At 49.1% G+C, this 19,409-nt stretch overlaps 2 protein-coding genes across 51 annotated transcripts in view; both read right to left on the reverse strand.

Moving 5' to 3' along the window:
* The window catches only part of CFAP53 (cilia and flagella associated protein 53), a 43,493-nt gene extending 40,191 nt beyond the window's left edge, over positions 1-3,302 (reverse strand). The window contains exon 1 of the mRNA XM_008514661.2: positions 3,162-3,302. Within this exon, the coding sequence (XP_008512883.2) occupies positions 3,162-3,230 (69 nt within the window). The 5' untranslated portion in view covers positions 3,231-3,302. The remainder of the gene's footprint in view (positions 1-3,161) is intronic.
* MBD1 (methyl-CpG binding domain protein 1) lies at positions 1,263-19,059 on the reverse strand. 50 transcript variants are annotated; one of them, XR_011542745.1, is made up of 18 exons: positions 18,371-19,059; positions 16,855-16,989; positions 13,749-13,863; positions 13,484-13,650; positions 13,314-13,396; positions 13,120-13,160; positions 12,592-12,738; positions 12,369-12,497; positions 12,129-12,203; positions 11,892-12,011; positions 11,740-11,808; positions 10,997-11,164; positions 10,354-10,641; positions 10,123-10,260; positions 9,660-9,791; positions 9,512-9,573; positions 6,057-6,344; positions 1,263-4,582 (listed from the first exon to the last, which is right to left on the reverse strand). XR_011542745.1 is itself a non-coding variant. In XM_070630197.1 (18 exons), exons 1-18 carry the CDS (start codon positions 18,784-18,786, stop codon positions 4,566-4,568), a joined length of 2,463 nt encoding a protein of 820 aa, XP_070486298.1. In that variant the 5' UTR covers positions 18,787-19,059; the 3' UTR covers positions 1,263-4,565. The 50 variants fall into 50 exon arrangements, 23 of the variants coding, with proteins under 23 accessions (XP_070486298.1, XP_070486299.1, XP_008512900.2 ...); XR_011542743.1 differs by having other exon boundaries at positions 6,057-6,351; XR_011542748.1 differs by having other exon boundaries at positions 10,123-10,215; positions 18,371-19,043.
* Between the last annotated feature and the right edge of the window lie 350 nt (positions 19,060-19,409).

Raw genomic sequence — 19,409 nt, forward strand, 5'->3', positions numbered from 1 at the left:
TTGAGACTCTGGGGTGCTGATTCACAGCAACAGAATGCTTAACTCATGTAGCAGAGAGTCAATCTGATCATTTACACTTAGAACATCACTGTCGGGATTACCAGAATACCAGGTTTGGGGCTTGGTAAAGGAGTTTCTTGGGGAAAGAAAATCAACACTTGAAGATAGACTGATGAAAACATTCAGGGTTCACAGTACACATTTGGGTACCTAGATATGGTTGAACAAGATAAGGTAGGGTTGAGATGGGTTGGAGAGATGATGTTGGGGGTTATATCACAGGAAGGAGCTAATCCATACAGTAGTCCCCCTTTATCTGTGGGGGATACATTCCAAAACCCCCAGTGGATGCTTGCAACTGCAGATAGTACTGAATCCTATATACATACTATGTTTTTTCCTATACGAACATACCTATGATACAGTTTAATTTATAAATTAGGCACAGTAAGAGATTAACAACAATAACCAATAACAAAATACAACTATAACAATGTACTATAATAAAAGTTATGTGAATGTGGTCTCTCTCCCGAGTCTCACTGTACTGTATTCACTATTCTTCTTGTGATGATATGATACAATGCCTACATGATAAGATGAAATGAGGTGAATGAGGTAGGCATTGTGACATAGCATTATTTTCAGACCACAGGTAATGGAAACCGTGGAAAGTGAAACCACAGGTAAGGGGGGGATTATTGTACCATAATTAGTTAGAGCCTAGAGCCAGTTAACTAACAAACTACTGTTCTCTAATATGTATGGTATTTTATGGATGCAGGTTCAGTGATAATGAAGCAAAGCAGGGTCAAGACTACACCTTGGTCAGGATACACACAGGAACTCAGGCTCCCGGTAGACATATGGGCTGAGAACAGGAACCAAGCGCCCAGCTCATCAAGAATCAATTGTCTTGAGTTGTCAGGGCAGAACCGTGCTCTAAGGTATATTTTGACTAAAGAAGGGAATTGGGATGGAAGGTGGTGAGAAACAGCTTGAGGAGTAGCCAGGGGGTCAGGAAGCCCTTTTAAGGCTTGGGGTATCCTACACAGGACTCTGTCCTCAGGAAGGATCCAGTCTCTCTCTGGATGAATAAGGTACGACCTGGAGTTCTCCAACAACAAAGTGATGCCAATCTATGCACAGTCTTGGCATTACCCAAAACCCACATTGTTTAATAAAAATATAATGTAAGATGGATCCGTAATTTAACATTTTCTACTAGCTGTATTTAAAAAAGTAAAAAGAAACAGGGGAAATTAATTTTAATAATATATTTTATTTAACCAATATATATACAAAATACTGTCATTTCACCATGTGACTCTAAGCACATTTCAAGCGCTCAAAAGTCATGTGTGGCTAGAGGCTACCAAACTGCACACTGCAACTCTAAACCATGCTAAAGTCAGGAGAACAAAGGATTTAATAACTACTTTGTATTTTCAAGGACACTGAAGGCTTCTGTTACTGGAACATCTCAAATTATAGTTGCTAGCATTACAGTTTAAAGTCTTAAAGAACAATGTCTTACAGTCTAGATTTGAGTCTAGCCTCTACCCATTACTGTGATCTTGAGCAAGTTACTTCATCTCTAAGTTTTCTCATCTGTCAAAATAAGCAAATGTCCTTTGAAAAAACTATTTTGAGAATTAAGTCATTGGGTCCCTAGGCGCACTTACCAAATAGCTGCTCCTTTCACTTCTCCATTACTTCAGACGTTACATCTTTTATTGCTTTCTCCTGGAGGAATTGTTTAAGTCTCCTCTCTGGTGACTTTAATTCTTCCCTCACCACAACTCTGCAACTTCTAATATCCACACTTCTTACCACACTCTGAAATCTGAGACGCACCAACTCTGACTTTTTCCTTTTCCTCTTTATTCTTCTATAAGCTCAGTGTATTATTCAATAAGCCTGCTTCTCTGGATGGGTGGTAAATTTTTTTTCCTGTTCCTTATTGGTTCCCAGTACAAGCAATGGCATCTGAGCAATAGCCCAAACCCTGAGCTCTGTGTTCAGATACAAAACCCAAAGTAGATCGGTTTCTATCCCTCATGAAATCTTTCTGTAATTACCACCTTGAACTCTACAGTCTGCAGAAGCCTCCAGTCTACTGATTTCCAGACTCAGACCCTACAGTCCTTGGACCTAGAATAGGGAGCAGGTCTATAAGTTGACTGAGAACTGCCATGTGCACTGTGGAGCATAATAAAACTGTATCCTTCACTATCCCTATCTTTCTTCCATAAAGTGCCATCACCTACAATATAGCACATCAGTATCTACTATGTTAACCTTAAATGGTTTTACGCATGAGCAAGTTGTTTCTGCAACTAGATGATAAGCAACCTGAAGGCAGAGATCAGACTTCTAACGAAGGGTAAACCTCCCATCGTCTTTGTATTCACCCCTATGCACACACAGCAGGGGCTCAAGTAATACCTCTATAATTGCCTAATTACACACAGAGGTTTTCTAGCCTCTAGAAATTAGCTTGTAGGAACATAGGAATCCAGGTGCATGGACCAAACCCATCAAATTCTGCAGCATGCAGCATTCTCCTGGCCTCCTACCACCACCTTAGAGGCAACTAACTGTTTTATTTCCAGGCCTGCAGGGACACTTCTGTATGGTTGTCAGCACAGGAAGAGCTCTACAACCGCTCACAACCCCTCACAGCCCAATCTTCCTTCCACAGATGACTTTCCTAGAGGTGCAGAACAGCCCAAGATCATACAGCTGAACCACCGCCAGCCCAGACCCTGATTGCTCAAGTGCCATTCCTTGTGTTGGGACTCAATTTCCTGCTGCCTGGCACAGCGCCCTTTCCATGACACACACACTCCGCATCGCAAGGAGACAGACCTTCTTCTGGAGGTCTCCTTCAGTCTTGGTTACTGAAAATCCTTAAGATTCCAAGGGGTATTCTCCAAATCGAGAACTAGATATTATCACTGACGCGGGGTTGGGGGAGGGACGGAGTATAAGAGCAGGTGAACGACCTTATTCTTCCTTCTTTCAAAATTCAACACACTGCGTCAGGCACCACTCCCCTCGAGAGAGCCCCAGCTAGGGGCCAGGTTGGGATCAGCTGGACCTGGAGTGCTGGGAGATGCAGAAAGCGGTAGGGTCTCGCACACACATCCCTTGCTTACCACGATCACCACTTTAGGAGTGGGGCCCTTAACCTCGCGCTGTACGATGCCAAATCGCTGGCTGTACATTTTCGAGTCCCCTCAGGATGGGGGCGGTGTCCGCCGAGGTTTCCCCACCGCGGCGACCTGCGAAACCAGCTTCCGCGACGCAGAGATCTGGTTGCCATGGTGCGCTTCGCGGGGTGAGGGGCAGGTGGGTGGGGCGGAAGTTGGTCCCATCACCATGGTGACCAGACGCCGGCACTGGCGACTTCCTCCTACAGCGGAGGAGCTGAGTCTGCGTGGTCTTCATCCCGCCCTCGGCCAGGCCTCCGGCCAACCTTGCTCCCTTCCTCTAGGGTTCATCAGAATAGCAGAAAAAGGCCTCCTTAACCCGAAGTGAAGGCGAAGATCTAATTATACTCCAACTGACTTTGCTATTTATATCCTGTAATCGGTCTAAAAGCATGAGAAACGTTAGCGGACATTTTGTGGGAAGGTTAAATTTTGTGCCCATCTCTAGGTTAATCTTGATGACAGTAATAATCATCACAGGACAACCTTATATTTGTGTACTTCTTTACAATAATTTGCAAGGTATTTTCACACATAAAACCTTTGAGCCTCACAAATATCTTATAGGATTGATGGAACAGCAGGCATTATCCTCATTTTACAGCTAAGACAATTAAGGCTTAGAGATCCTAATTGCCTTGACAGCCCACCTAACCAGTAATGAGACAACTGTTATTAATCTTCCTACTGCACTGGACACAAACCAGGGCTTAGACTCAGGGTACCCTGGGATGGGTGGCTGATCAGATGGTCCAGTAGGGCACTGACACAACCTGGCTGGGTAAAATAAAGACCAAGAGTCTGAGCCAAGGGTCACAGTGGACCAGGGTGAGGACATGGATGAGAAGTGTAGGTAATCAGGCCCTGAGAATCCAGATCCCAGGCAGGGGAACAGGCCCTCAGCACAGGTGGAGACCATAGCTGTACTCCCAGTTAAGAGCAAGGTGGTAGTTAATACCTAAAAGCCAATTGTGAATGACACTTTGGTACTCTGCTTCTCAAGTGGGGGCAAGCATAGAACACTAGAGCACAGAAAAAAACCAGTACCAGTCCGTCACTGACATGTAGTAATAACCGAAGTACAACTACTGTGTATACCATCTTAAGGCCGCAATTTACTGTAAATTAGCATTCCTTAATCATTTGTGATCCACCCACTTCAGATTTTGTATGTGGTACGTTTCTAGATTTGGATTCCACTTCCTGAATTGCTGGTTCAGCTTTTCAGCCACAAAATAATGTCTCTCTTCTCTTTCAATAATCTTTTAATAATTATCATTTTGTCTTTTTTCTCCTATAATGCTTCTTCTTTCAATTGCAGTTCGGTAAAATACTCATTTTCATTTACTGCTAAGAGTTTACGTAGCCTGAAACAAACAAAAAAGACAGAAATTAGACGGTCAGCTCGGTTCCCTGGACGGAGTCTTGAGGGCCAGTTCCTTGATCTTTGGGTCCCACGGGGGCCTGGCCTGACGGCTGGTCTGCAAAGAACCACCCCTCACACCACACCCTTGGGGAAGATGGGAGACAATGAAAACGCCCTACGCCAGCCGCGGGGTTTGGGCGAAGCCGCCGAGATTCAGGGACGCCGGTCGGGCACCCCCCGAGGTCGTACAGCCTGGAGAGTCCCGTCGAAGTTTTCGGCGCGGGGGAAGCCGACCCTAGGCCACACCCGGCTGCCCTCGAACGTCCTAGCGTTGGTCCCGAGCTCGTCGCGCCGCGCCCTCACCCTGGGCGAGCCCGATAATTTAACTCCGATTGGGTTTTGCCGGCTTTACCACTATTCGAAGGGGAGTCGGCTTCCCTCTGGGATGGCCCAGGGAAACGGCGAGCAGAGGCCACGCCCCAGGGCCGCCCAGGCCAGGGCTGGGGGACAGCTGTCTCCAGACCCCAGTGGGAGGACCGCGGCCCCGGCGCCCCCTGGCGAGCCTATTCGGAGGTCGGAGGGGCCGGCCCGGCCCCCCGGTGCGGTAAGCCCTGGCCTTTAGCCAAATCCCTTCGGCGGCCTAGAGAAGAGATTCGCCCAAGGTCCTTGGACAGAACCTGACCTTGATCTTGCTACCCACTATCCCACTTTCTCAGAGGCAGTCAACACTGTTACCACCATCAAGACACTCCCAAAAGAAACAACTAAGTATATGAATCAGCAAACGGGACAATAAAAATCATTTAAAAATAATTTAAAAATACAACAGCTTAGGGATAGAAACCACATTACTTCCAATTCCTATTGTGCCCCAACAAGGTTCACGCAAAGGCTGTCCTCCTGATAGTTTCCTGAATTCTATATTTTCACCATTAAATTCCATGATAAAGTTGGAACTCCATTCACCATTTGTAATACATATTGATGCATTTAATAAAATTGTATGGGCTATATCTTTCTCATTCCTGTATCCCAGTATTAAGTACAGTGCCTACCATGGGCCAGGTTCTCAATACTTGAATGAACCACACAAAAATAGCCGAGACCAGCAAGTTTTTTCTGGGTGGGCTTGACAGAATTTCTGTACTTGCTGGGGTCACCATGAAATCCATGGTCTTCAGCTTTGCATTTTCAGCAACGTAGCTTTATCAAGTTATCCTCAGGTGAGTAGTGAGACCCTTGGGAGCTGATTCATGGCAGGGTGGCTTTGTAATGTATCACCTTGACTAGGCTACGTCTCCCAGAACTCCCTTCCCCGTATGCTTCCAGTTAGGATGGGCCACCAGAGACATTTGCGTGATAACTGGAGGGCAGAAGTGAAGCAGCAGCATATTGTTTTTACACTTGGAAGGTTGGTGCAGGGGCACCAGGCACTGTTGCAGTTCACACATGTTGTCATGTATCTGCTGGCTCACCTCGTTGGTGTGGGGCAGCAGGCAGGCCTGCAGCCAGGCCTGCAGCTGCTCCACCTTCCCCGGAATCTTCCTTCAGCTTCTCTAATTCCTGGGTCAGATGCATATTTAACTCTGTGATGAAGGGCACCAGCTTCTTCTGCAGGACACCCACATCATCGAAGCTGGAGGTGGTGAGAGACTGACATGGGTTCCAGGCCATCCTCGTGGGTTCCAGCTCCTGCTCGTGAGCGCCAATGTGTCCTCGGTCTCCCACACTTTATATCCATCTTCCCTTCCCGAATGCCTGCCCTGCAGACTTCAAGCTCCAGCATTAGATGCAAAGATAACAGCCTTACTGAGCCTGTTTAACCAGCTCCCACAATTGCCTACGGTCAAATCCCTATAATAAATCCCTTATATATGTGTGTGTGTGTGTGTGTGATATATATATATATATAAAATCTTTCTATTAGTGGTGCTGCTTTTCTGACTGAACCCTGATAAACATGGTAACCAGACTCTTATCTCATGAGTCAGAATGCCAATCAAATAAATTTCACTTAGGATATCACTTTCAGAATTACCAGAATACTAGGGTTGGGTGGTTGGATCCTGAGGGGAGCAAAACAATATCAGAAAATTATCCAGAGTTGACTCTGGCTGAAGTAGGTGGAGTGAGGCAAAGGAAGGTGCAGAGGGCTATATCATGAGTTACAGCAGGGAAATGGCTAATCTACATCTGAATTATCTAAAGCTGCAGGACTAGGAGGCACAGAGGCTACAAAACTGAAGGAGGCAAGCACTCAGTCCTGGCCCTGTAAAGCTGGCTAAGAATCACAAGTCTAATCTTTTTGGCACTCTATGGAAAAATTGGAAAGGGAGGCAGGGGCTGAGCCAAGACTGGCCCTTAGGCAAGACTTGAAGCAGGACTCAGACTCCCAGTAGAAGGGCTGAGAGAAGAAACCAAGCACAAAGGTTATCAAGGGGCAGGGGATGCACGTTGTCACAGCAAAGATGAGCCAGACTGGCAGCTTTACTTCTGAAGGCTGTTTCGGCTGAAGAGGGGTAGTGAAGGCAACAAACAAGATGGACAGCAGCCAGTGAGGAAGGATGCCCTTTAGGGTTTGAGGAATCCTACACAGCACACAAGGCATGGGAAGAACCCAGTCTCTGGATGCACGAATGCTCTGACAAGGTGACCCCATCCATACAGCGATGGCATTCCCTAAACCTCACTAGAGGCAGCAGTGTAAGGGATTTGTTAAAATTGCCTAGGGGCCAGTCTGGTGATGTAGCGGTTAAGTTCGCATACTCTGCTTCGGCGATGTGGGGTTCGCCAGTTCAGATCCCAGGCGTGGACCTGCACACCGTTTGTCAAGCCATGCTGTAGCAGGCATCCCACATATAAAGTAGAGGAAGACGGGCACAGATGCTAGCTCAGGGCCAACCCTCCTCAGCAAAAAGAGGAGGACTGACAGCATATGTTAGCTCACGGCTAATCTTGCCCCCCACCTCCCCCCACAAAAAATGCTTAGAGTAATCCACCTTGTTCTCAAGGTCACTGGAAACTTGTTACTATATTATTATTACATGTTATTGAACATAGGATTACAATTTACAGTTTAGTGGATTGAAGAACATGGCTTTTACAACCTGGGTTTGATTCTAGGCTCTATCAGTACTAGCTGTTTGACACTGGACAAGTTATTTAATTTCTTTGAATCTGAGTTTTCCCATCTGCAAAAAGAGGCAAAACCAATGTCTTCCTAAAAAGACTGTTTTCAGGATTAAATACATTAGGTCCATAGGAGGAACTCCTGTCCTCATTTATTAACATTACATCTTCAATTGCTGTCTCCCTGAGAAAATGTTTAGAGACACTGCCAGGTCTCACCCAGAAGCCATTTCAAATCATTTTTGAAGGTGGCTCGTTTAGGCTGTTTTGTAGTGGCTTTACTTACATCCCCTCCTCCACCCCAGCTCCCCCATCCTTAATATCCATACTTCCTCTCACACTCAGGCTCCTGGGATTTGCACCAGTTGGAGCAGATGCACCAACTGTCTGCTCTCTCTTCCGTTTCTGCCTACTTCCTCTATAAGCTCAAAGTACTGAACAGGCCTGCTCCTCTGGTTCGGCGGTAGGTTTGTCCAGTTCCTACTGACTCCTACAAAAAGCCCCCCGATCTATGGTCCAGCCTCTGAGTAGATCAGTGTTGTCTCTCACAAAGTCGGTCTGTAAATATCACCTTGAATCCTACAGTCTGCAGAAGCCTCCAGTCTACTGCTTTCTAGCTCCAGGTTTTTTAAGGTCCTTGGACCTAGAGAAGAGGGAGCAGGTCTGTATGTTGAATGAAGTTCACTATGCGCCAAATGGAGCATCACAAAACCGTTGCCTACTATTCTGTGTCCACCATCTATTTCCCCTTAATTATCCCTTCTCTCTCTTCTCTCTTCTCAAATCTTCCATTACAAACAATGTAGCACATCATTACCTCCTCTGTTCATATGTAATGATTTCATGCGTAGGGAAATTGTTTCCCCAGTTAGAGTATAAGCTCCCTGAAGGCAGGAATCCTGTGTGTCCTGAAGGATAAGCCTTCTAGGGTCATTGTATTCACCACTGTATCTCCCACACTGCAGGGTACCCAGCAGAGACTCAGTCAGTACCTCTGTAACTGCCCACATGCAGACAGAGGAGTTTCTGGCTTGCAGAAACTATGTGCAGGAACAAAGGAATCCATGTGCTTAGGCCAATAGTTTATGTTGCCTGTGCCTGTAGCTTTGTGCGGGGCCTGTCAACATTCTGCAGGAAGGAGCATTCCCCGTCTTCCTCCCATCATCCTAGTCCTTATAGGCACCTAGCCTTTGTCCTATTGCCAGGCCTGCAGGGACAGTTCTGTGCAGCAGCTGAAACTGTTAATAACCTCAACAGGCTCAGGAAAGGCTCAAGAAACACAGCCTAACCTCTCCACAGAGGATACTCCAGGGAGGTGCAGGACTAGCCCACAGTCACGTGTGGAACCAGATCACAGACCCACATCTCAGGACTCAGATCTCCTGCCCATCTACCACTGCCCAGCCCACCTGGTCATCTCTTAGAGACTCCAAAGGCCTTCAAGACCCCAAATGATGATTCTCTGAATAAAAATTTATATACTAAGTCTGACCCCTGCTGGATTTACTTAGGGAGATGAGGACCAGACTTTCCCTATCTTTCTTTTTCTTTCAAATCTCACCACAGGGCACCAAGTCTTCTGCCCAACCACATCCTCAAGGAGAGCCCTGACCTGGACCTCAGAAGGAATCTCTAGGGTCCTGCACATACCCCCTCACTACTCATGATCAGTGCAGTGCAGTGGTGTGGGGACTTTACTTCCCACTGCACTATGCCAAATTGCTGGCTGTACTTTCAAAACTCAGGGCCCACATCTGACCGGCACCCACCCCATCCCCACCTCTCACTGTGCGGGGCACACCTTGGCAACCAGACTGCTGTGTCCCGGAGGCGGGTTCCACCCAGGCTGAAAATCTCCGTGATCTGGGAAAGAATTAATATCATCGGTCAACATGGCTGGTGGGGCTAAAGCAGGGTCAGGGCAGGGTGAGGTGTCCCCCAGCACTGACCACAGGTGTGCCAGCCCCTCCTGCCTCCTCTGGGGCCGAGTGAGAGGTGGAGTCATCTTTGCTCTCCTTCCCCTTGTCCTCCTCAGGGTCAGGTGGCTCTTGCTTCACAGGTGGCAGGCCTGGGTCTACTGCCTGGGAGAGGTGGGAAACGGGCAGCAGTCAGAAGGACAGGGTGGGCCTGAGGAAAGAGTCTCTATCAGCCAGTCTGGCACTGTGCTGACAAATCCCACTGCTGTCACACTTCAGGCACAGAAAAACCAGCTCTCTGCCTACAAACTTTTCTCGTTCCTCACAGATATCCATTTTTCTATTAGCTGAGCAGCAAAGCAAGCAAAGCTAGTTGCCTGGGGAAGATAGGGCATCTGTCAGACAGGCAGGGTAATTCTGTGAAGAGGTTGCAATCAGCACACCTACTGCTCTGCTCAAAGAACCACTGTCATTACCACCCATCACTGACCCCCACCTTGCTGGGGCAGCCAGGCAGCAATACAGGAGAAGTCAGGATGGCTGTGCCCGGTGTCCAGTCTTCTTGGGCATCCGCCTTCTCTTGCTTCACCTGGGGTAAGGCCACAACCCAACTCAGGCCAGGGCACTGGGCCTCCTGTATGAAGGAGGATTGCAGCAGACTTGGTCCCAGCTTCCTGACACGAGGCTGGGTGGGGTTGGGAAGGGCAGGATAAGGTAGGGCCCTCACCTGCAACAAGGCTTCTGTGGAAGCTGGGGCAGGGCCAGGCACCTGCACGGGACTGCTTGCACCCTCCCGTAAGAACACAAGGTCGGTGCCAGGTGGGGGCAGTACAAAGCCACTGCCTGCTTCCTGCTTCATTGGAACCTGGGCACGGTCTGGTCGGGCTGTGGGTGTGGCTGAGGGGGGCTTCGGACGGGGCCGTCGAGTAGAGCCAGGCCTCTTTCGACGAGTGTAAGGTGGGGGCGACCCTGCTCCATCCTCGGACCCTGCCCGGACACTTGGCAGCAGCCGCTTCTGGGAGGAAAGATGGAGTGTTATAGTCACGTGGTGCAATGACTGAACACACTAACCCACCCTGATCAACAAGCCTGTTAATGCCCCAACAGTCCCAGCACAGAATCTGCTTACATATGAGCCCCTCATCACTGAGCCTGCTAATCTATTAGCAATGCCAGTGCCGCCCAGATTCCTCATTTACCCTAGCACAGTCTGCTAATCCTTGGCCAAATACATTGCTTGCCTACCCCTCTGAACTTGCAGGACCCATCTGACCTGGTCAACCCACGTACCAGGCCTGCCCACCACGCCCAGGTACTGGGGGCCCTCACCCAACTTATCCTGCCTACTTGACCCTTCCTGCCCCACACACCATGGCAAACTGCAGGCATTGGCGCCAACGACACTTCTGGCGCTTCTGGTTGCTGCCCCCAAATTTGGGCTTGTCACAGCAGAAGTCGCAGTGGCCACAGTCCATCCGCCGAAGGCAGGCTGCACAGGCCCCACACTTGCGGTTCTGTCGGCGATTCGTGTAAGGCTGCTGGGGGACAGGAAGAACAAGGGGTACTGTCACTAGGACTATTACAGTGCTGTTCCTGTTGCTCCTCCACTAGCCCCATCAGAGGGCGTTGGTTGCACAACAGTCTTAATCTGACTCCTCACTCGTCACACCTCAGTGTCTGCTAGTCCAGTGTCAGGCACTAACACTGTACCGGATGGCCCTTGATACCATTAGGATTGTGACTGCTCTAACAAAGTTATCCATCACTCTATCTGCTAGTCCCCCACTAGCTACCAAGATAATGTCTTTGACGGTCACCTCCAGCAGGATTTTGCTGACTCTCTCTTAGCTCCCATCACTGTGCCTACTATGTCTGTGAGCAGTTTTCTCTCTATTCACCCCACTAGAGTGTTGGTTCATCTGACATTAGGTACTATCACTGCACCTGGTGATCCTACATTAGTTGCTCGCCCATTGTCTGCTCATCCCATACTAATACCCATTACTGTGCCTTGCTGTTCCCCTATTAGGCCCATTGCAAGATCTGCTTCGTTAGAATTAACCAAGTGTCCTGGGAAAGTCTAGGCTTATCCAGGTAGGGTGGGGCCACTCACTAGCTCGTCCTCGTCTACACAGTAATAGATGAACTCAGCAGGTGGCGAGGGGGCCAGGGCTCTGGGGTGCTGCAGAGGCAAATGGGGTGGGGTCAGGGCAGGTACTGGGTGAAGTTAGGGTTGTGCCTTCCCCCTGCCCACTAGGGCCTCACCAGCTCTGGGGATTCTGGAGGCTGAGATGGGGGAGGTGGAGGCAGCGGCTGGGTTCGAGGGCGCCGCCGCTGGGCAGCCATCTTGGAGTCGCAGCCTCCCCTGCGGCGGCCATGTTTACCCTGGGAGAAAGCCAAAAGGGTAGTTTACGCTTGTGGCACCAGGTAGAAACAGGACCCCGCCCCGTGCGGAAAGCATGCATTGGACAGGTAGGCAGAGTGTGGGGGTGGAGCACTCACAGCAGGGGGAGCCACAGCTAGGGGAGGGCGTCGTTGACATCGCTGATGGTGGCGACGGAGGCGGTGGGCAAGGTGCTGGCAGACAGGGACAGGTAGATGGGGCCAGGGAGGTGAGCGTGGGGTGGGAAAGAAAGGAAGACATGAGGTGGGCAAGACCAGGTTGGGAGGAAGCAGCAGCAGCAGCAACTTTAATAGTAAAATGAGCTCTGCCCCAGCCCTGGCCCCTCCAGCCTGACTCACCCGTAGGCAGCGCCGCTGGACGCACCTCCACTGGCGCCTGAGACCAGGGCGGGGAGGGCGAAGGCAGACTCGGCAGCGGCCACAGTCCTCTCGGGTTTGACAGCCCCGGCACACTCCACACCCTCGGCTCTGTGGGGGGGCCGGAGGTGTGATGCATAGAGCCAGGGCTTTGAGGGCCAGGGGCTGGGGTGAGCCTTGGGCACACCCCACCTGCCCGACTCACCCTTTCCACAATTCGGAGGCACCGTCTCCGCTCACACTTGCAGAATAGCCCTGAGGCCACGTCTTGGGGCAGCTGCAGAAGGCAGGTGGAGCAGGCCCCGCAGTCCTCCGTTACCCGACAGGCTGCACACTCCCCGCAGCCCACTCGCTGCCAGGAATGGGTGGGGCAAGGTCACAGGCCCAGACAGAGTGGCTCTAGGAGCACTGCCCCTCATGTGTCTGCTGACCTCACATTAGCCCTCATCACCATATCTACTAGTCCCCTATTTGCCTCATCACTGTATCTGATAATTACTGATTAGCCACCATCATTGAGGACATCACAATTTCTACTGGTTCCCTGTTAACCACATCACTGTGTCTACTGACACCCCGGTAATTCCCATTACTATCTGCTGACCATGGCAGCTCCCTACAAAATGACTTTGACATCCTGTGGATCCGTCACCATTCCTTCAAACCCTCCACCAACCTCCATAACATCCTGCTCCCACAGTACACTTGTGAGGAAGAGGCAGGTCATACTTACCTTAAACATCCTCTGCTCCCGGTTGAAGGCAATTCTCTGCGCTGCAGGGAGGGAGAGGGAAAAAGAGAAGTGGAAAGGGAGCATCAGATATCCGACCTCAACCACTGCCTCTACCTTGATAACCACCATTCAACCTCAAGCCTGACACCAGGTTTGCTCTAACTCCTATCTCCCAGTTCCCTAGGGGCACTCACCTCGGCAGTCCTTGCACAATGTCTTGAGCCGCTGCCTTCGGATACCATCCCCTGAGAAACTGATTCCACAATTCTCACAGCACCTGGGATGGGAAACATGGATGTGGGGCCCTGAGTGCACCCCCAACCACAACCTTCACCCACTTGGCTCACTTTAGGCCAACACTCACCCAGGTGCAGGGAGCGAAGATGGGGCTGTATCAGTGTCAGCCTTCGTCTCATCCCCTGGGGCCTCCTTCCTGACCTCATTCCTCTGAGGTCCAACCAGACGTTTCTGAGCCTTGGCTGGCCTTGAAGGCTTCTTCTGCTTCCTGCTGGGGGCAGCCAAGGAATGGGCCTAGAGATGAGAGCAAGGGCAGGAAGAATGTAGGTCAGTGGGGGTGAGCAGTAGGTGGCTCAACAACTCCAGCCTGGATACCCCAAACTGTGTAGTACCTTGGGGGCTGGATAGCACAGGACGCCTTGTTTGAAGTCGAAGAGGGTCAGGTCACACGCAGGGCCTAGGTATCGGGTCAGCTCTACTTTGCTTCGGATCCTGTCTCCTGTGGGGCTGGGGGTGGGCCAGGATGAGTAGATCCCCAGGTGGAGCTATTGCCACTCCACCCACATAACCCTCCCACTGGGCTGGTAAAGAGGCCTGCAGGGCTGGTGGGATACAGGAGGCAGCCTGAGATAGGCCTGGAAGCCCTGACCAGGCCTTACCACAAATAACCTTGAATAGCAGTAACATACAAGGTTTATAAACACCAGTGTGTATACAAACATTAAGAAATAATATAAATGCAAATAAATATGAAATATTTATAACATATGCTACTAGTAGTATTCTACAGAGATGAAAATAAACACAAATAGGAACACAAATATATTAAATAGCATGTAAATGTACTAGGATCACATACTAAATATACAAAGAAACTTACATAAGAAACAAATATTTAAAAATATACATATAAATAAACGTATATACACAAATAAGTATATTTGTAAATAAGTAAATGCAACTACATATAAAATAAAGTATAAAGAACCAGTTTTGGGAAATGATACTCCACAGGTCTCTTGCATTTCTGCATGTCTTGCAAGAGAAGCACTGACTGCCCTTTGTTATGAACTATCTTTTCAAGGATGTTTGTATAGCCTTGGAAGATAAGAGATAGGGTCTCCTTCCAGAGCAAAGGGAAGGCATCCTTGCTGTCCTAACATTATAAAAAAATGAGAGTCCCTAAGCTCAGGGTTCCTTTCCTACAACACAATCCAGGGCATGAGTAGGTGCTATTAGCTCTCTTTATGCTATTGTCTGGGAACCGGTGTTAGGGGATCTGGCACAAAAATGATATTCTGGATATTGCTATTGCTGTGAGTAATAAACTGTCTTTCATCTCTGACCTAGGAGTCTCATATCTCCTACCAACATCCACAAGACTGTGACATATCCACCTGTTACCTTGCTCTAATCAGGATAAAATCTCTGATCCTTTATAGTTCTTGATAATTGCACTTATAAACTTTGAACGTTTTTTCCAACTTCTAAATACAAAAATAAAAGTATAACAATATAAACAAATGAAACTATATTTATAATTTTACTATATTCCTCCAGGAAAACAGCAACTCAGATACAAAAAAAGTTCAAAAAGAGTGTAAAAATCTTAATATCCTGACATACCTTATAACATATCCTGAAACACCTTAAATCCTTAAATGTAAATTGTTTATAAACATGTATGTTTAGTATTTATAGTCAATTCTCATTATTCACAGTATGTTATGTTTATGTTCTATAAAGTCACCTTGAATGCTAAATTAGTGAATACAGAACAAGTCCTCCTAGCGGAACTACAGGTTAGGTTCCTGCAAGCCTCTGGTCACAACATTTTTGTCAATCGATCAATACGTAACCTTGTTTTATGTATGTTTCTGTTTAAAGACACCTTACTTAATATATCCATCTTACAAATAATTAACTGCATGGCCTCTGGATGACTTAAAGCCAGGAGCTTTGGAGGCTATCTGTGTTATACAGGCTCCTTTGCCAACATCCTTTGATATGAGAAATTTTATATATCCAAGTATATGGGGAAGCCATCCTGGTTTAGACTTGAGTGGGCCTGAATTTTATTTGAACCAGAGAAGCCCGACTTACAGCCTGTGAAATGTACATTGTACATCTGCTTTAATTATTACCCTAAAGAATGTACTCTTTGAAGATAATGAATAAATGCCTCCCTTCTTATGACGTCAGTACTCTTTGAAGATAAGTCTCCCTTCCCATGACACCAGTCATGTTGACCTGCTGTGTATGTGCTAATCTGTAACAAACATCTCCTTGAACCACTGAAGGAATGTGCCCCTGTCATGCTTCATGCATGTATCTTTGTTTTGAAATGGTATATAACTGTGCTGAAAAATCGCTCTTCTCTGGAGCACTTTCTTCACATGCGAAGGCTATGATTCCCGGGCTCTAATCCTCCGTTTTGTCTTGAATAAAACTTTCTTTTTACATTATTATAGAATGAATATTGATTATTTGCGTTGACACCTTGTAAAAGAAGCCAGTCTTATCAGCAATGCAAACCTACTCTTCAACATAACCCTTTTGTGGAATAAAAAATAACAGCTATTTTAAAAAATTCTTCCACAGAATCTTCATCTGCAGAACCTGCCTTGCATGCAAATTTAACATTTTTCACAATGTATCACCTTTTGAAATGTGTAAACCAGCAAGCACTACCTGGGATAGGTGTAACATTTTCCTAACCCTGGGTAACACAACTATCAACGTCCTTGGCTTTCAGCCTCACAACACCATCCACTATACTTTATTTTATTGGTCATCTCGTGGATCCACAAAAATCTGGACACTTTTTACCTTTTCCTTAGCTTCACCACATACTATAGATGTTACTTCAGCACTTTCTGGAGCAGCCTCATGTACAAATTGGCATATTTCCTCTTCTTTTTCTAGATATACAGTGTTTTTGATTCATTAACATTGAACTCCCAGCCAACAGCACTGCAACTCACACGTGAATGAAGCATATTTTACGTGTATTTTTCTCCCTACAGCACATCACAAACGTTTCGCACTTAGAACCTAGACAGCCCTTCAGAACTACATTTAAACACCATAAACTGTAAACAGCCACCGTAAACAGCAAAATCACCAATAAAGAGTACCAAAAAGTGAAAAACATGGCACTTAGTATAGACCGCAAAAAGAACAATTTATGGTACAAGAACTGAAATAAGAAGGCCTCGTTCAACCACAGCTGGGAATGCATGCGTCAGGCGACAAATTTTTTTTGCTGCTCTGTGCACATCTATGACTGACCATGAAAGCACAGTGAGTATTGATTTTGGGGTACAAATAAATTTTAATGAGTAGACGAATTTGTAAATATGGAATTTGCAAATAATGAAGAGTGATTGTATATACATAATTTTAACCCCACCCATAAATTGAACCACACCCCTTGATTTCACCATGCCTAACAAAGCTCAGCCCTACTCCTGACTCTGTCCACAACCCACCCAGTACCTCTGGTAATAGGTGTCTGAGCGTCCGCAGGTGGCACCTGACTTGCGAAAGACCTCACGGCGCTTCCAGCCAGGGCCCAGGGCTGGGCAGTCCAGCCAGTCCTCAGCCATTGGGGCCACAGGAAGCAGCAGCAGCCTGCAATGTGGAGGGGTCAATGGGAGAAACTGAGGCTCTAGGAGAAGAAATGCTGTGCCCCAGGCCACACAAACCCACTGATATCTATTAATGCTTGTGCAAGACCTGGGACCTGCCACAGGCAACTGGCCAATATAAGCAACAGAAAACCCCCATTCTCCCCTGTCCTGGGCCCAGGAGCTTGTCACTCCTCCCACTTCTTGACACAGTAGCCCCATCCTCAACTCAGGGGTTCTCATTCCTCACAGCGTCCTGACGCCCTATTCTCCATCCTCAGCCTGAGAGCCCATCATTTTTCCCCACTGCCAACCTAGGAAACTTTCATCCTTCCCCCGCATTTCTCCCTATCCTTGGCCCAGGAGACACTCTGTCTTTGACCTCCTGGCCCCATTCCTCCCCTTTGTCACCCCAAAACCTCCATACTCCCCATCCTCAGCTCAAGAGGCCCTCATTCCGCTTGTCCCCAGACCGAGATCCTAGTACCCTGCCTCAGTGTTCTGACCTCCTATTCACTCCCTTCCTTGACCCAGGAGTCCCCAGTTTCTCTCTTTCAGTCTTTTAACCCTCCCATTCCTTCCCTGTCTGATGTCCTCTTATCCTGCTACCTCAGTGTCACTGCCTTGATTTCCTCTGTGTCCTCTGCCAGAGAGCCCCTAACTCCTCCGTATCCTTGACCTGAACAGTCCCTCATTCCTTCTGTCCCTCAGCCTAAAAGCCTCCCCCACTTAGTTTCCCTTTCTGTCACTGTTCTGAGCCACATTACTCCCCAATCTCAGCCCCCAAACCTCCCTATTCCTCTTCTCTGCAGCTGAACACTTCCCTCACTCCTTCCCTTCAGCGTCCTCACCCTGCATTCCTCTCATCAGCCTGAGAGACCCTGATTTCTCCTCTCAGCATTCTGAACTCCCTCCCTGTTCCTGTCCCGGGATCATGCCATTCCTAACTGTCAGCGTTCTGACTTATCTGTCCTCGTCTTCCATATACGTCCCTCTTTCCTCCTTCTTCAGCATCCCACGCCCCCCTTTCTCTCCTTCATCTGCATGAGGGCGCCTCATTTCTCCCCCTCGGCGCTCTGAACTCCCACTTCTCTCTCTTTTACCTGAAAGGCCCCGATGTGTCCCCTCAGCGTTTGAATCCTCCCCCATTCCTCTCCGTCCTCGTCTAGGATCCCGACACTTCCAACTGTCAGCGTTCTGAGCCCCATTCCTCCCTGTACCCCGCCTAAATCTCCCCATTCCTCCCCTTCAATATTCCGACGCCGCCATTCCTCCCACTCATCGGCCTGAGGGCCCTTCATTCCTCTCCGTCAGCGTTCTGAGCCTCAATTCTTCCCTATCCTCCGCCTGAGCGCTCTCCACTTCCACCCCCACGACTGTCTCACCAGTTCGGCACTGGGCCAGTAGCTCCCGCCGCTCTAGGTCCGCAGACCCATGACAACGGTCCCGCCTGTAACTCCCGCCTTGCCCTGCTCTTCTTCTTCCTCCTCTGCAGCCTCTTCCTCTCAAGCGGTAGCTGTCGCCGCCGCGGCCGTTCGTTGCTCCCGGAACCGGAAATAGACTGCCTGCCTCTTGGGCTCCGCCCCCGGCGAGACGCCTGCGCGCTAATGCCCCGCTGGCACTTGCCCTTAGTAGGGAGGACCCCCGCGCCTGCGTACTGAGTCCTAGAGCGGCGCGCGCCCCTTGCCAAGGACCTGCTACGCTTGCGTGCTGACGTCCAACTGCTGCCTGCGCCCCTATCGGAGCACCTGCGCTCTTCGCGTCGCCAACCAGCGCTTTCTCCCCACCCCGCCCTCCTCATTTGCGCCTGCGCTCTCCAGTCCCGCCCTAAGGGGGCGTGGAGGGTTCGGGTTGGCTCTGCGCTCCAGGTTTCCTAGACCACCTCCGCAAGGAGTAACCGGGAGGGAGGGACTCCGAAGGTTGGGGGTGCTCCGAAGGCTGGGACTGTGTCGGAGCCCTCCTCTCCCACCTCCTGCCTGGGTCGAGCCTGTGCTCTCCAGTCCTTCGGAACATCCCCCCAGGCCTATTGTGTCCCGCTCTCCTCCCCGCTGCACAGTCGCAGGAGCGCGGAGACGAGTCCCGCCGCGCGCTGGCCCCGCTCCTCCGCGGGAACCCGGGAGGCGGCGATGCCGCGCCGCAGGTAAACAGGCCAGGTCCGCGCAACCGACGAGGGCGGGTCCATCCCGGAAAGGCCGCGCTGTGGGGCCGACTGGACCCGACGAGAGGGCGGGGTGGGCTCCTACTGTATACATTTCCGAAAAGGGGTTTGTAGGGAAAGAGGGGGCCTCGTGTCCGTCATTGAGTACACCTCTGGTCTGGAGAATATTAACGCTGACACAGGAGTGGTAAATCAGCCACACACTGAGTGCTGTGCACCCACTGTCTCAAAATGAGAGGCAGAGAATGTAGGTCACTAGGCTCTCT

This window comes from Equus przewalskii, chromosome 7 (assembly GCF_037783145.1).
Source record: "Equus przewalskii isolate Varuska chromosome 7, EquPr2, whole genome shotgun sequence".
Taxonomy (NCBI): domain Eukaryota; kingdom Metazoa; phylum Chordata; class Mammalia; order Perissodactyla; family Equidae; genus Equus; species Equus przewalskii.